Genomic DNA, 14,658 nt, shown 5'->3' with positions numbered 1-14,658 from the left:
ACCCCGTTCGAACCATTCCCGAGTGCACATCCCCATCCTATCCCGAGGCAATTGGTTGATTGATCACAAATTGAAAAGTGCGGTTGAATAAGTCTGCGAAAGTGTTTTATGGAAAAATGGAATCAAGTGTGGCATCGAATTGATAAATGATGAAATTGATGGCAAGGAAAAGAAACAACATTTAAAAACCAATAAAAAAATGATAAAAGTTTAAAATATAAATTTTAAATACTAAAAAAAGATAATAGGCATGATGATTAAACAAAAAAGTATTAAAAACATTTTTAAATAGCCTCAGCAAAGCATATAAAATACACGTAATCGCGATGATTTGTGAGCAAAAATTTACTCAACATTATCAGAATTGTCTTTAGAGTGGCATAGCTACTGGAACTACTTGAACTATGAACGTCCGTCCATATTCATGCATTCTTCAATGATGTATAGTTTAAAAATTTGTAAAGTTTATTTCCAACTTTTTGTTATGTACGGGAAATAGTTCCATTTAGACATTTTCCTAACAATTCAGCCCATTTAAAGTTTTCCCTGCATTTCCTTCCACAACATTCGTTCGTTGCCTTAGCATTGCTTTTTTTGAGAGAGAATTTCCCCCTTCATAAAAAACGTATTAAAATAAATCAACGACTTCCACATGGAATCACGCACAGAATTTTCAAGTTCATTCTAAAAGTATCTCCCCATGAACGTAAGAGTATCCCTTTCCCAATCTACGCTCAAGCATTTTCCATACCGTTAGCTTCGAGAAAATGAAAAATATTCTTTCATTAGCAATGCAAAGTCAATTAGCAGGCATATAAATCTAACGGCAGAAGGGAGAAGAAAAGTGGGAAGACGAACCGGAACTAAAAACAAAACATAAAAACCAAAATACCAATAAGAAAAAAGGTCTAAAAAACAACAACAAAAACAGACAATGACACCAACGGAATAAACGGGAGTGCGAAGCAGAAAACAGATAGCAGACAGAGGCCAGAGGCCAGCGGCCAGAGGCAGACACCATCCCGCATGCGTCCCCGTGCGATTACTTCGGTTGGATTCGTGTCCCTGCTTATTCACTTGCGCTTTTGTTTGTGGATGCGTACCGCTGGGGGAGGGCAGTACTGCGAGCCGGCAGCTCCAATTAAATTCCTCATAATTATGCGTTGTCGCTGAGTCAAGAACCATATGTCGGAGAGAGATGCAGGAGCAGTGGGAGAGAGGGAGAGCAGCAAAGAGAGTCACCCTCGGACATATGGCGAAAAGTTTTTCTCGAAATTGTGGATTGTTGATACCCCCAGCCGGAGAGGATCGTTTCGTGCGTTCTCTGACTTTTGTTTGTTGATTATTATTTTTCCTATTTATAAAGATTGCTCTCAGTCTTTCCCTCTCTGCGGATCGTCTCTCTTTCTCTGTGAATGATTGTGCTTTGGATGATTGTGCCCCTGAAATTCTGGTTCTGGTTCCATTCAGTATGTTTTCGCGTTTCGCGGGTTTCAATCGACACTGGTGGCTGTCCTCTCCCGTGTTCTTTCTGTAACCAAACAAAATATATTCATTTTGTTTAATATTTTCCATAATTCAATGTGAACATTTTCCTGAAAAATCTCTGCACATGAACAGCGACATGGATCGGAAACTCTTTGGCTTAACGATTGAATGTGCTCTTTGTTGAATTTTCCTTTGCCAACATTTTTCTACTTTGTTGCATGAAAAATGCGCAGATGAGTAAAATTTCCATTTAATGAGCTGGTGGGGGGAGCACCACTCCCCTCTACTACACAAGACCGGGCGATTGTATGCAAATATGTTGTGGAATTCAATTTTGCTGAAGAGCAGCTAATGATAATTTTGTTGCACGAGTACGAGTAGGTGGCTTTTGTATTTGAGCCATTTGTAAGGCAGCAAATTGTTGAACCGATATTGAAATCTTGGCAGACAGAGCTGTCAAAAAGGGAAAGTTTGCTTCATTAAATATTAATGTTTTAATTGCGTTGGTTCAGTTAACAAAATTTGTGTGTGATATTCAAGATACATACATATGTATGTGTAATGAATGAACTAGTCGCAACTCCATTAATTCTACTTGGAAAGTGCTCTCTTTGAACTAGTTCCATGAGAACAATACGCAAGCTGCTCATTCCAAAAGGCACAACAGTTCTTAATGAATTCATCCCAATAAACTAGACTAGAACATTATCAGTCATGAACTCCCATAGCTTCTTTGACCTTTCATTATTTGTACATACAAATATGTGTGTATATGTGTATGTATTTGGCTTCGACAAGGGCATTTCACCTATAAAACTCGTCGAACATTTCGATAAGCCTGGCAATGAATCGTCCCCCATTCCCCATTGTTATACGGACCGAAATAAAGCACTGAACGGAATAAATAGAAAAACGAATAGAAAACTTAGGCAGGCATTGCATTTTGTGGTAATTAGAGACTTGTTGGATGGTCAGAATCCAAACAAAAGAAATTCCGGAAAAACTGGGATGGATGCCGCTGTGGAGGGAGGATATGCAAAGAGGAAATTTTTTGGTCTAAGAATTTTGCCTTGAAGTCTGAACAAAAATTGTATTTAATGCTCTGCTGACTAAGCAAACAAGGCACAGAGAGAGAAAGAATGATTGCTTACATAATGCAAAGAGAGAGAGAGAGAGAGAGAGGGAGGGAGATCTAACTGTGATTGCCAGAGTTGTCTGTGTATCTTGTGGATTTCATTATTATGCAAAGCCCAGGTGAGATATGTGGGTGGGAAGAGGCAGCTAGAATCAGAGGTAGAGGTAGAGGTGGATCAGAGTGTGACAGCAAACAGCTGTTGTCTGTCTGTCTGTCTGCCTGTCTGCCTGTCTGGACCCCGTCAAGCCGTGAATTGAGGTTAGCATGTTGCCTCAGTTTCACCTTTTAGTTCTTGGCAGTCTTTGCGTGGGCGTTTAAAACGTGCATTGCAAATGCAAAATAAGAAAAGAATTACAGGGAAATTAGGTTAATTTTGGCTTAGCTTGAATATATAGGAACAGGCGAACGTTGTATCAATGGAAATGTTACAGATCAATTCCAACTCACATAAACTCACATGTTCTGTTTACAATAACTGCGGCCCTGTTCCTGTCTACAAGTCGTAATCTATTTATGCTAAACAAGTCAATAAATGCTTTATCCCCGGCAATAAAATCGAATGGTTGCACAGGGGCAGCATCTATTATTGACCCGAAATAGATCGATTTTCCAAGCGAACCGAACCCCACCAACACTGCCCCCAGTTCAGGTCTTGAGCGGGGAACGCTGAAAGATGCATCGTAAAATCTGTCTGCAACTGTGTAAAGATCCCGAAATATTGCAGTTGAAAAAGGAAAATGTGATCAAGGCGCTTGTTTCACTCACTTTCAGTTTTCATCGTTTTCGATCGAAACGAAACAAGTTGGTCGACAGGGTCTTAATTTAATATTGGAGCTTAGGTTGTTCACCAGACGACCGGCTGGTTGCTGGTTGGTGGTTGGTGAAAGTTGTTGTTGTTGTTGATTGGATTGTGATGGTCCATTGACAAAATTGGACATAGACTAATGGATTTTGTGGTCGGAGTGCTTCGACTTTTGTTTATTTCTTTAATATTTCTGTGGTTTAGGTTTTTAGGCATATTCATACATCTGATCTTCAAAATCTTAGATCTTCTGGGATGTTCTCATTTCCACAAATAACAAATAAATTCAAATTTATTATGACAGGCCACTTAAACCCATTTGACATGAGCCTCTGAGCGAGCAATTGTGCAGAATTTGTGTAGCATCTCTGAAATACTCATCTCTCTGTATTTTATTCTCAAGTTTTGTGTAATTTTTTTGTTTGCCTCTGCTCTGCTTGTGAATCATGCCATTTATTATAAACAATCTAGCAGAAGTCCGTCAAATTCATGACACATTTTCATTTAAGTTCTCTGGCTTCGCCGAATTGAATCATCAATTGGCTGCAAGAGAAGACGCTCTCTGGCTACGTTATGCAACCCTACAAACTACAGAAGAATTGAAGATGGCGAGAAGAAGAAGAAGAAGAAGAACTGCATGCTCCAGCAGATTTGCTTCTCTTAGCTGCATTTTGCAGTTGCTGTTTTTGTTTTTGTTTTTGTTTTTGCGATTATCTACACGAAGTTCATCAATTCCACTAGGAAATTAAACTCAGGCAGAAACCCAGAAGACCAGAGCAACCAAACCCAGTCGTGTAGAAAGAACCACACCTGGAAAGGGGTAGGGTGGTAGGGAGGTAGGGTGAAGTCCAAGAAGTTCATGATTGTTCTTGGATTGTCTTCCTCGGTCTGTGTGTCTCTCTCTCTCTTCTTTCCATCGCCCATTTCCTGCATGAAATACAAAAAATACAGCCCTGCCCTGCCTGTATTTTTTCTTCCTCCTCTTTTTCCATTGTTTCCAGTCGATTTCTTGCTCTGCTTTCTGGCCAAATCCCAATCTAAATCCCCAGCAATTACCTTTCAATTTGTTAAGAACTGTGCTAAAGGCCATCCGAGATACAAAAGCAGAAATCATTTGCCGAGCTTCTATTTTATTTATTTATTTATTCTGCACAATTCATTTTTCTGCCCGAGGGGGAAATTCTTTTGTTTTTTTGGCTGAACTTTGGTCCAAGAAGAGTTCAGGAAACCCACTTTTGGGGAGACATCTTCGGGCACAAAGCTAAAGAAAGAAATAAAACTGCTTTTAATTGTGAGAAAACGTCTTGGGTTGTCGACTTTCGGGCGTAGGGAGTACAGGAGGGGAAAATGGTAGAAGAAAGAACAGGCAAGAGGTCTCTCAAGTTTAATGATAAATAAATTACACTAAATTATGGAAAATGTGAATGAAATAACTTAACAGTAAAACTATTACGTGAATACGGAACCAAATTAAAAATAATAAAATAAAATATATGAATTTTTTTTAATGTAGTCAGAGTCAAGCCTTAAAATGCATAGAAAAGTGCCTCAGACAAATGATTGAAATATAAAAAAAAACATTTTAAAATAAAGAGACAAATAAAACAGTCTTCCCAATCTAAAATAAAAATAAGGCACAAAAAATACTCATCAAAGTGACAAACAAACTAGTGCCACGGCCCGACAAATCTACAAAGCCAAACTAAAGCAAATACAAACACCAACTAAATCATGAGTAGTCAACCTGCCAGCCAGCCCGATAGCATCGACCTCGCCTATGATATGTGGGCGGGCCAATTCGAGTTTGTCGGACCCACAACGAACCACCCACAGGCGAACAAAAGCAACAACAACCTGAACAACAAGTGCCGGATCGGAGGAGCAGGACAGCAAAGCCGGAAACTTTCGACGGAGAGTCTGGAGGATTTGAATCTGAACTTCAACACGAGCTCCACGCAGAATCCACTGAGCAACGCCTACAGCTTGGGCGGGGGCGTGGGCGTGGGGGAGTACGAGTATTGCGGGTTCGGCAAGCATCCACCCATACTGATCGATCAGGAGACATTTCTGAGCCTCAATCCGGCGGACTTTGAGGATATAGTGCCATCGAATTCGGAGCCCAACTCGTTGGTCTTCATCGAGAACAAATTGGAGACGAACAACAACAGCATCGAATCGAACAACAACCACATCAATAGCAATAGCAATAGCAATAACAATAGCAATAACAAAGTCTACAATTTGGAGACGTTGACAAGTAAATTCAACAACAAAACCAACAATACGAACACCAACGGATTCAAGTTGGAGAATTTAAAGAATTTCAAAAACAAATTGCTCTGTGATTTCGAGGACAACAGCGGAGGAGGTGGCGTTGGAGGTGGTGCCCCAGGAGGATCTGGCAACAAAATGAACGGTGCGCTCAGTGCCGAGATCTGCGACAATCTCAACGAGCAAGTAAGCAGCCCCATTATAAGCGTACTCATAATTTACCCTTGCTGCTGGATTCAGCATTCCGCATTCGGCATTCGCTGAGGTTAATTCCATCAAAAGTTCAGGGTTCACTGTTCACCGTGGGGGGTGCGGGTGGCCGGTGGCCGGTTGCTGGTGCCACCCACCCACTTAGGGTTCGCATGTCATGACAGATATACTAGATATAGCATGTCAATAATGCCCATTCACTATAAATGAGGTACACTAGAATGCAATTAGCTTCAGTCTAACTTTGTATGGCATTGGTTCGACTGCTTTGTCCTTTTCGAGGTGGAATTTCTCTCCAATTTGACATTTGACTCGATTGCTGCTGGGACTGTGAACAGGAACAAATACTATGCTGGAAACAAACGATGTGAGTGTTATACCATTAAGTGCCGAGTTTAAAAGGAGTTTCCACTGGCCTTAAATTATCCAACCAACCTCCAAGCTGTCTCCTTTCTATCAATAGCCTGGTTTTAATAGAAGTTCTCATTAATATGTATGTTTATTGTTTCCTTGACATGTTTACCTTTTTCAACGTCAAAACTTAGACAGAAATAACATTTCAAAGTCGAAGAAACTTTTCTGCGTGCCTGGCGTGTATAATTTGCCAAACATCTGCTAACTATAAACAGAAATAAATTATATTTTGCGTCAAATGAGATCAGCATCGTCAGTCATCACTGAGAGAAGAAAAAAAAACAGACCACAAATTTAGAGAAATTAGTTGAAAAAAAAACGAAAATGAATGATGGAAAACTATAACGAAATTGACGATTAGCTTCTAGGGGGAAAATGTGTCAACGAAAGTAAGAGAGAATTAAGCCCAAATGAGTAGAGCCCTTGAGGTCCGGTCCACGGTGCACGGTCCCCGGTCGCCGTAGCTTCGACTATGAGAAAGCAGCTCTTGGAACGTTAATTTCCAAGACGATTGCTCCAGTTACGGACTCCCATTAGAGACAGAATAGAAACAAGAATCCCTGGCTGCCCTTTTTCCCCTTTCATCCACAAAGCAACATAATTATGGGGCATATATGTAGCTAAGTAATTGGCCAAGCATCCCACTGTGAATGGGAGCCCGGAGATGCGGAATATCTTTCCACACTTGCTGGAGGTCAGTACTTCTGCGATAGCCTCCAGCGGATGCCCGATTTGTTTACTGGATCCATATTGGGGGAGCGGAGTTCATTTGATAAATGTAATAGATGCAGGGCATTGTATCGCTCGGAGGAGGAAGTCCAGTGTGTGCTGCAATCGAACATCGCTTTTTGGGTCAAAGCTAATGCTGATTATAATGCTCGAATGCTTAAAGATTTTCCAATTGTTTTTGATTCTCTTATTTATGATCCGTTATCGAGTGGACAGAGGCACCATTAACGGAAACCGTTGCGGCTCGTTGGGTAAACTAATAAATGTAGGGAATGTTTTGGTGATTAGAATATAAAGATGTGGTCCACCACTAGAGCAGCCCAAACATTCGATATCTCTAGGCAATTCCCCTCTAAAATAAGCTGCAATACAGGGAGTTCTGCTCTTATTCGGTTCTGGCTTGCCCTGCGGCCCCACAGCTGTTGCGTGTTGCCACTTGCCGTTGAAAAACTTCCCATCAGTCACTGGCACCTGTCAGGCCTTCAACTTGTCAAAGCGAAAACTGGGAAAATCAAAGTGCAGGCAGCGGCACTCTGACCCTGGAACACCTTTCCACTTCCACGCTGTCCGCGGAGGAAAGACGGAAAGTGACAAGAAAAAGTAAAGCCCATTTAAAAAAGCCGTTTCGCCCTTCTTAGGCCGATTCCATCTCCTTGGGAGCTGGCATGTCATCGTCATCGTCTCGTCTCGTCTTCGTCACTTGTTACTCAATTTGTCTTACAGTTTTATTGTTTTCTCTTTATGCCCCAACAACATTTTCTTTTTATGTTTATAGCTTCTGTACTTGGCTCCCTTCATACCCTGTACTTGCAATTGGGTACTTTGAGGGCATCTACCCTCTGCTAAATTCTATTACGTATTATATGTATCGACACATGGTTGTTCTTGGCACAGGGTATCACATAGTCGATCCGCCTTGTGTGTGTTCTCCTCCCTTTGTTTACGTTCTGAAGAACGGTTTCTGAATGAGAAGCGACTTCTGTTTTCGCCTCCGCCGCTTCTTCTTTCCCTATTTTTTTCGGAAGAATTTTGTAGACACTTAAATTAAATTCTAGTTTCTTGCTGTTTCTATATAGAAGGTAGCTAGGTAGTACGAGTAATTCTTATATTCTTTTGGTTTTGGCATGGTTCATTGTACACATAGTCCACATAGTGCGCAGAGACAGAGGCCGGCCCGAATCGAGAACCCCGCCATATCGCACTGGGAAAGTTGACTCAGCGACTCGCTCTCTCGTCTCGCATTCTCTATTTCTCTGTGGATCGGAATCAGTTTGTTGGTTTTTTGGGAGGGCCTCTTTTCAGTTGCTGCCGCGCCGCGTTTGACGTCGATTGTGTTCGTGTGTTCGTTGATAGAGTACAGTGCGCCCTCCGCCTGCCCTGCTCACCCCATACTGTACAGTCACTGTACATTCTGTAGATCGAGCAAAAATTGTAAACTGGACTGCGAGTTGTGGCCCGCAAATTGCATTTAATTAAGCCTAATTGAACCTTTGGCCAGACAGTTTGGCAGCTACTGCAATGCGACCCCCGACTGACAGCCGCAAAAATGTCGTCCGCTAATTGAACTTCTCAATTGACATTTTCCAGAGGATTAGAACACGAGGGGACGAGTGCCCATGGGTGGTATTCGATGTCCAGACCCCCTTTGGGTAGCTTAAGACCCGTCTCGAATCTGTCGGCTGGCCTAAGTAGTTTCACAGACAGGCACCCTAGTTTTCCTTAGGCCTTATCAAACATAGGCAACATCCTGTACGAGTATGGCCTGCATTCACATTTCTTGCACATTTCTTATATCATGAGTACACATCAGTCCCACAAAATGCAAATACATACAGATATTGACGAGCACTGATTTTGCACATTCCCGCGACTGTTGCTTGTATGGCCAAAAGCCAAATGCAAAACGCCAACGAGAGGCAAACGTTTCGTTGTTTTTGTGCCGCCTGCTGCTCAAGTGTCTGCCCATGAGGCGTATGCGCAATATTTATGAGATACATGTGAGATCCATATGGGCAAGGCATGCCAATAGCACTAGCCAACAAAAAAGTGTGTGGGCAGCTGCTGGTTGTAGATGGGCTCTGTCTGGAAACACTGAGAAGTGCATTCCATAATCAGCAGCTTCTTTTCCGCTGTTCACTAGTGTAATTAACATTGTCGATGTCGCTGGCTTGGTATTTCGTAAGAAAATAAGCGAGGCGGCGGCCACACTCGCAGTCTGCCTCGGCCATCAACTGAGCAAAGACGACGCGAGAAAACATTTAAAATCTTTCCATAGAGCAGTGAGCATTCTTGAGCAATAATGTAGAGAGGAAAACAAAATACAAATACGAGTAGATTCACATAGGCAAATGTATCTGAAATATCCCATGGCTGATGTGCAGCTGGTGAACGATCTGCTCCTCGACTTGCGGCACATGAGAAACGATTGTGTTAGTGGAGCCACGAGCCGCACAAAGAACTTTGCACTCACAGCTCATATCCCCCCCTCTTTCGCTCTATCTCCTTCCAGCTGGAGCTGCTGCAGCGCAAGGTTGATGATCTGTCGGATACACAAAATATAGCCGAGGATCGCACGACGCGCACCAAGACCGAGTATGCAGTGCTCCAGGCTCGATATCACATGCTGGAAGAGCAGTTCAGGGAGGTGAGTAAAAGGCATCCATTGCAAGGTTTTGGAAGCACTGTACTAAACTATTTTATGCCATTCGGCACTCGTTCAGTCGGAGCTGCGCGCCGAGGAACGCCTGGCCGAGGAGCAGAAGCGTCACCGCGAGATCCTGGCTAGGGTGGAGCGCGAAGCCTCACTGCAGAACGAGAACTGCCAGATGAAGATCAGAGCCACCGAGATCGAGGCCAACGCCCTGCGCGACGAGGCGCAGCGCCTGCGTGTGCAGTGCGATAAGCAGGCCAACGATTTGCATCGCACGGAGGAGCAGCTGGAGCTGGCACGCGATCAGATCGCCGCCCTGCAGCAGGAGTACGAAGAGCAGGAGCAGACTCTGCGAAAGCAGGAGATGGAGAAGAAGTCCACGGAGGAGCTGATGCTGGAGCTGAGCCGAGAGCTGCAGCGGGCGCGGGAGGAGAACGGGGCGAGGGCCATGCCCACCACATCGCCGGAGAGCATAAGACTGGAGGAGCTGCACCAAGAGCTCGAGGAGATGCGCCAAAAGAATCGATGTGAGTGTTCAAATTGTAATTATCCGCCAGAGAGTCCACTAACTTCACTCTTTCCTCTCCCCCGCAGCACTCGAAGAGCAGAACGAGGAGCTGCAGGCCACCATGCTCACCAACCAGGCCACCATGCTGAACAACGGCGTGGAGCAGGGCCGCCATCTGCTCAACGGCACCCTGGGCAGTCTGGCCCAGGAGCTGGAGGAGATGTCACAAGCGCAGGTGTGTAGCCAGAACCCTCTGTGAGATGCCTCACGCTTCAGCTTTTAGTCTCTGCTGTGTTGTCCACACCCAATCCACGATCCACAATCCGCAATCCAATCCATACCCACACACACACACACACACCCACACAGAGTCACCGGCCAAGCCACCACCAAAATAATACGCACCGTTTGAGTCTCCTAGTGCTAGGGCTCGTACCGCAATGCGTCCCCTGATATCCACTGCCTACTTGCACACTCGTACTGCCTATATGTATCTGTATTTATATTGAAATTTATTGTATTACAGGATTCTGTGGATTCAGCCACATTAGCATCCTTAAGTCAGGTAATGCTTGAATCACGCCACAATTAAACCCAAATCAAACACGGTTTCGGAGCCACTGTGCACGCCTTGCAGTTGTTGAATCTATGCCATTCGTTTGACTTAATCTAAATCTTAATCAGCGGGTTCATTGGTCTCTAATCATTTCTCAAGAACATTTTGGCGTGGTCTCTAACTTCATGTTGTACATTTCTAAACGCAACTCTATTTTTATGTTCCCCTCGCTTTTATTTGACGCCGGAACTAATCGAACATCTTGTGTTACAGCTGCAGCAGGCCTTCCAGGAAAAGGAAGACGAGAATGTCCGGCTCAAGCACTACATTGATACCATCCTACTCAACATTGTGGAGAACTATCCCCAGCTGCTGGAAGTCAAGCCCATGGAGCGCAAGTGAAGCAGAACCACAACAGAAACAAAACAAAAAACATAACCAGAACCAGAAGACACTGGCGGCAGTGTGCAACCACCTAACACCAACTAAAATGAACAACTAAACTAAACAAAGCAAAACAAAACAAAGCAAAACAAAACTGTACTTTACGTTTACTATTCTAAGCTCTAATCTATTTAGATATTTATACCTAACATAAGACACTAATTTATTTTATAACAATTTATCGTAGATTTTTAAACCAAACCAACACAGAGTAGGAATATGAAGAGCAACAGAAATAGAGCAATAGGATGAGCAAAAATTGTATGTGTGAAAGCGAAAATCCTTAAATTGTTTATATGAATGGAAAGGGGAAGTTTAGTGTGTTGTTTGAAACGAGTCAGAAGTTCTGTGCAAGTTTCTTTGTTCGTTTCCAGTTTGATTTTGTATATTATGTGTTGTTCAGGCCTTAAGATATTAACTATAAATACTGCTAGCTCCTAGGAACTGAAATTTGTTTGTCCCTTCAAACGGAACCGCACCCAATAAGCTGTTGATCCAATGACAAGTTACGATAATTGCTTAAAATGTTTGTTTGAGGGCTGTGCATAGCGCGAGATGAGAAACTTTATTGAGATGTTAACGTTTGAAACGAGATATTTTCCAATTTTCGTTTAAACGGGGATAGCTCTGAAAGTCTTCATGGGAACTGCTGAATAAATGTCCCTTTTTTCATTATTATCAATGCTATTAATTCTTTCTTAATCTTATCCTGCTTCTATTCCCATAATGACCTTCTCGCTGGCTATCCCTAAAGTAGTTGCAGAAATCTATCAAAAAATTTGCGTTTATGGTATGGACAATCCCAGGATATGAGGCGGAGTTTTAGTTTGAGAAGAAGCAATTATCACTAGAAGAAAGATATCATAGCCCCGAACCATATGTCAATGTACAGCACAGTTACAACTTAGAGATCCCCATACCAGGGGATCCCCATTCATACTACTCGTACATAAATACAATACGTACTACGTACTACTTACTCTGCATATTGTTTATAACCCCAATTAAATGGACGTAATGTGCAAACATTTAGGGATCGATCGTGAGCCCAGAAGCTTCAAATACATACGATCCCTAATAGACTAGAGTAACTCAAGCGGTCAACCCCATAGGAACTAATGTATCCATACAACTGAAGCAATTCTGATATATGTAATACGTAAATCAAAATTAGATTGCCTTAAATGAATTTGTTTCAAAAAACAGTCCATTGATTAATGACACTATACTGAATACCATGGATTTTTAAAGTGTAATTTACCAGATGCAAGTCGAGGAACCTTATCGAAATAAAGAGTAATATTTTATAAAAAGAACAACAAACCTTTTGCCTTGCCCTCAAACACCAAGTGGATGCTAATTTGGCAAACCCGTTCAAAAGCAATAAACATAAATGTGTAATTTATTAAGGAAGCCCGAACTGGGGAACAGGTTCTGAAGGAGTGATTGTGATTACGTAGCGGTTGGAGGGTTATATAAGCTGTGTCAAGATACCCCCAAAGGACAGAGAAGACACTGCAGTTGACGGTTAAAGATGTTCAAGCTGATTTTCTCTTCGGCCGCAGGTGGGAACTTGAATATACGCACATGATGCGGTCCTTAATTGTCTAATCTTCTCTTTTCAGTGCTGCTGTGCGCCATTCACGCCACAGCGCAGGTTGTGCCAAATGCAGAGATCGGTCGGGTTACCATCCAAGTGCCGTTGCTGTCTAATGGAAAGCCCGTACTTCTGGGTAACCACGAAAGTGTTGAGGTGGCCCGCGTGGAGGAGATCAAGCCGGGAAAGATCCAGGTGGTCAATGACGTAGTTGTGCCTCCAACGCTCAGCAAAGTTCGGAGTGCGAGATCAATTGTAGATCATTCAAATCCGGGGATACTAAATGAAGGAATACCGAATCCTGGCATTCCCAATGCAGGAATACCTAACCGTGGAATCCCTAGTGCAGGAATACCGAATCCTGGCATTCCCAATGAAGGAATACCGAACCGTGGAATCCCTAATGCAGGAATACCGAATCGTGGCATTCCGAATGAAGGAATTCCAAACCCTGGCATTCCGAATGAAGGAATACCGAATCCTGGCATACCAAATGCAGGAATTCCGAACCGTGGAATCCAAGATACCAGCATAATGAGGGACCTGGCATTCCGAATGAAGGAATTCCGAACCCTGGCATTCCGAATGCAGGAATTCCGAACCGTGGCATTCCGAATGAGGGAATTCCGAATCCTGGCATTCCCAATAAAGGAATTCCGAATCCTGGCATTCCCAACCATGGCATCCCAATTCCCGATGCCTCTGTGATCCAACCTGTTGCTGTAATGCCAACCCACCGCAGCACCACCAGCCCCACTATGACGACAGTACTCGCCAAGGCGCGTGCCGTCCAAGAACTGCCACCACCTGCTGCTGGCTGGGATGACCACCGTCTCACCGTTGGAAACGATAGCCACTCCGCCGGCAGAGAACTGCGACGAGCTGTGCACCAAGCACGAGTACATGCCCATCTGCGCCCACAACGGAGTGTGTGTCCACGAGTTTGCCAATCAGTGTGTAATGGACACGTTCAACTGCAAGCATCGGGATCTGTCCTTCCGCAGCGTGGACGAGGATGTCTGCAGGCTGGAGCTGTGTGCCAGACGATGCAAGGAGGAGGACCTAAAGCTTTAAAACTATGATGACATACTTATTCCGTAATCTCATATATCCGTAAAGCATAAAATACAAATAGTGAAAATGTAGACAAACCTCTTGATTTCCATTTTTGTTGATCAGTTGATCTCACAATTTCTCTCTTCTAAGCTGAAAATTAGGCTTATATTTCACTGTCCTTCTGACTTTCAGAATATTATTGCAATAAGTCACTGAGCTCTTCAATTCAGGGTTTTAATGGACAAAATACTCTTATAAATTTGATTAATCGAGCTTCATAATTGTTCTGGAATACTCCCTTTTAAGTAACTTGATTTTAGTGGACTGTACTTATTTTTATTTCTTGTTCGGTTCGCTGTCTTTTCGGTACTGAATAATGCCGGCGCAGCGGCAAGCGAATACAGATGTTTTTACGTCACTTCCATTCTATCCTAATTTCCATTCTTCTTCGAGATGGACTTAAATATAAAGATGACAAAGTAATAATATCGAATGCGTTCCTCAACAATAATACTCATAAATTGTATTTGTTCACTCCAATTGATTCCTTGCCGAGGGCCAATGTCAGACATAGGATCAACCGGACGAAGAAAAATTCTTTATTCCAGTACCTAAAGCCAATTGCATCAAAGTCTCAGAAGCCTCAGATGCCTCTCCCTCGAAATTAGCCTTCCGTTTCTGGCTTGTTGTCTAAAATTGCCTATCAACATAATATTTTCTTTCTAAATCTGATTCTATAACTGATAGGTTTACATTGCTTACTACTAAGTTCTCACGAATTGAATTCTATGCAATTTT

General features: G+C 42.9%; 2 protein-coding genes across 13 annotated transcripts in view; both read left to right on the top strand.

Moving 5' to 3' along the window:
- The window catches only part of LOC111066814 (rab11 family-interacting protein 4B), a 45,252-nt gene extending 32,731 nt beyond the window's left edge, over positions 1-12,521 (top strand). For 4 of the 12 annotated variants that reach the window (XM_022355699.2, XM_022355705.2, XM_022355710.2 and 1 more), the window contains 5 exons: positions 9,559-9,693; positions 9,770-10,226; positions 10,294-10,442; positions 10,734-10,772; positions 11,037-12,521. In XM_022355699.2, the coding sequence (XP_022211391.1) occupies positions 9,559-9,693; positions 9,770-10,226; positions 10,294-10,442; positions 10,734-10,772; positions 11,037-11,165 (909 nt within the window). In that variant the 3' untranslated portion in view covers positions 11,166-12,521. Of the gene's footprint in view, positions 1-1,487; positions 1,534-4,938; positions 5,883-9,334; positions 9,479-9,558; positions 9,694-9,769; positions 10,227-10,293; positions 10,443-10,733; positions 10,773-11,036 lie in introns of those variants that run through there. The other 8 variants (XM_022355701.2, XM_022355700.2, XM_022355707.2 and 5 more) reach the window with 6 other exon arrangements.
- Positions 12,522-12,606: 85 nt separating this feature from the next.
- On the top strand, positions 12,607-14,612 carry LOC111066816 (arp2/3 complex-activating protein rickA). The gene is given in 4 exon segments (XM_041593472.1): positions 12,607-12,772; positions 12,833-13,315; positions 13,396-13,577; positions 13,579-14,612. Coding segments are annotated over 4 exon segments (996 nt in total). The 5' UTR covers positions 12,607-12,741; the 3' UTR covers positions 13,879-14,612.
- Positions 14,613-14,658: the final 46 nt, after the last annotated feature.

Source organism: Drosophila obscura, unplaced genomic scaffold (genome assembly GCF_018151105.1).
Source record: "Drosophila obscura isolate BZ-5 IFL unplaced genomic scaffold, ASM1815110v1 contig_189, whole genome shotgun sequence".
Lineage (NCBI taxonomy): Eukaryota > Metazoa > Arthropoda > Insecta > Diptera > Drosophilidae > Drosophila > Drosophila obscura.
Note: the sequence above shows the minus strand (reverse complement) of the source record. Positions and strands in the feature narration are given on the sequence as shown.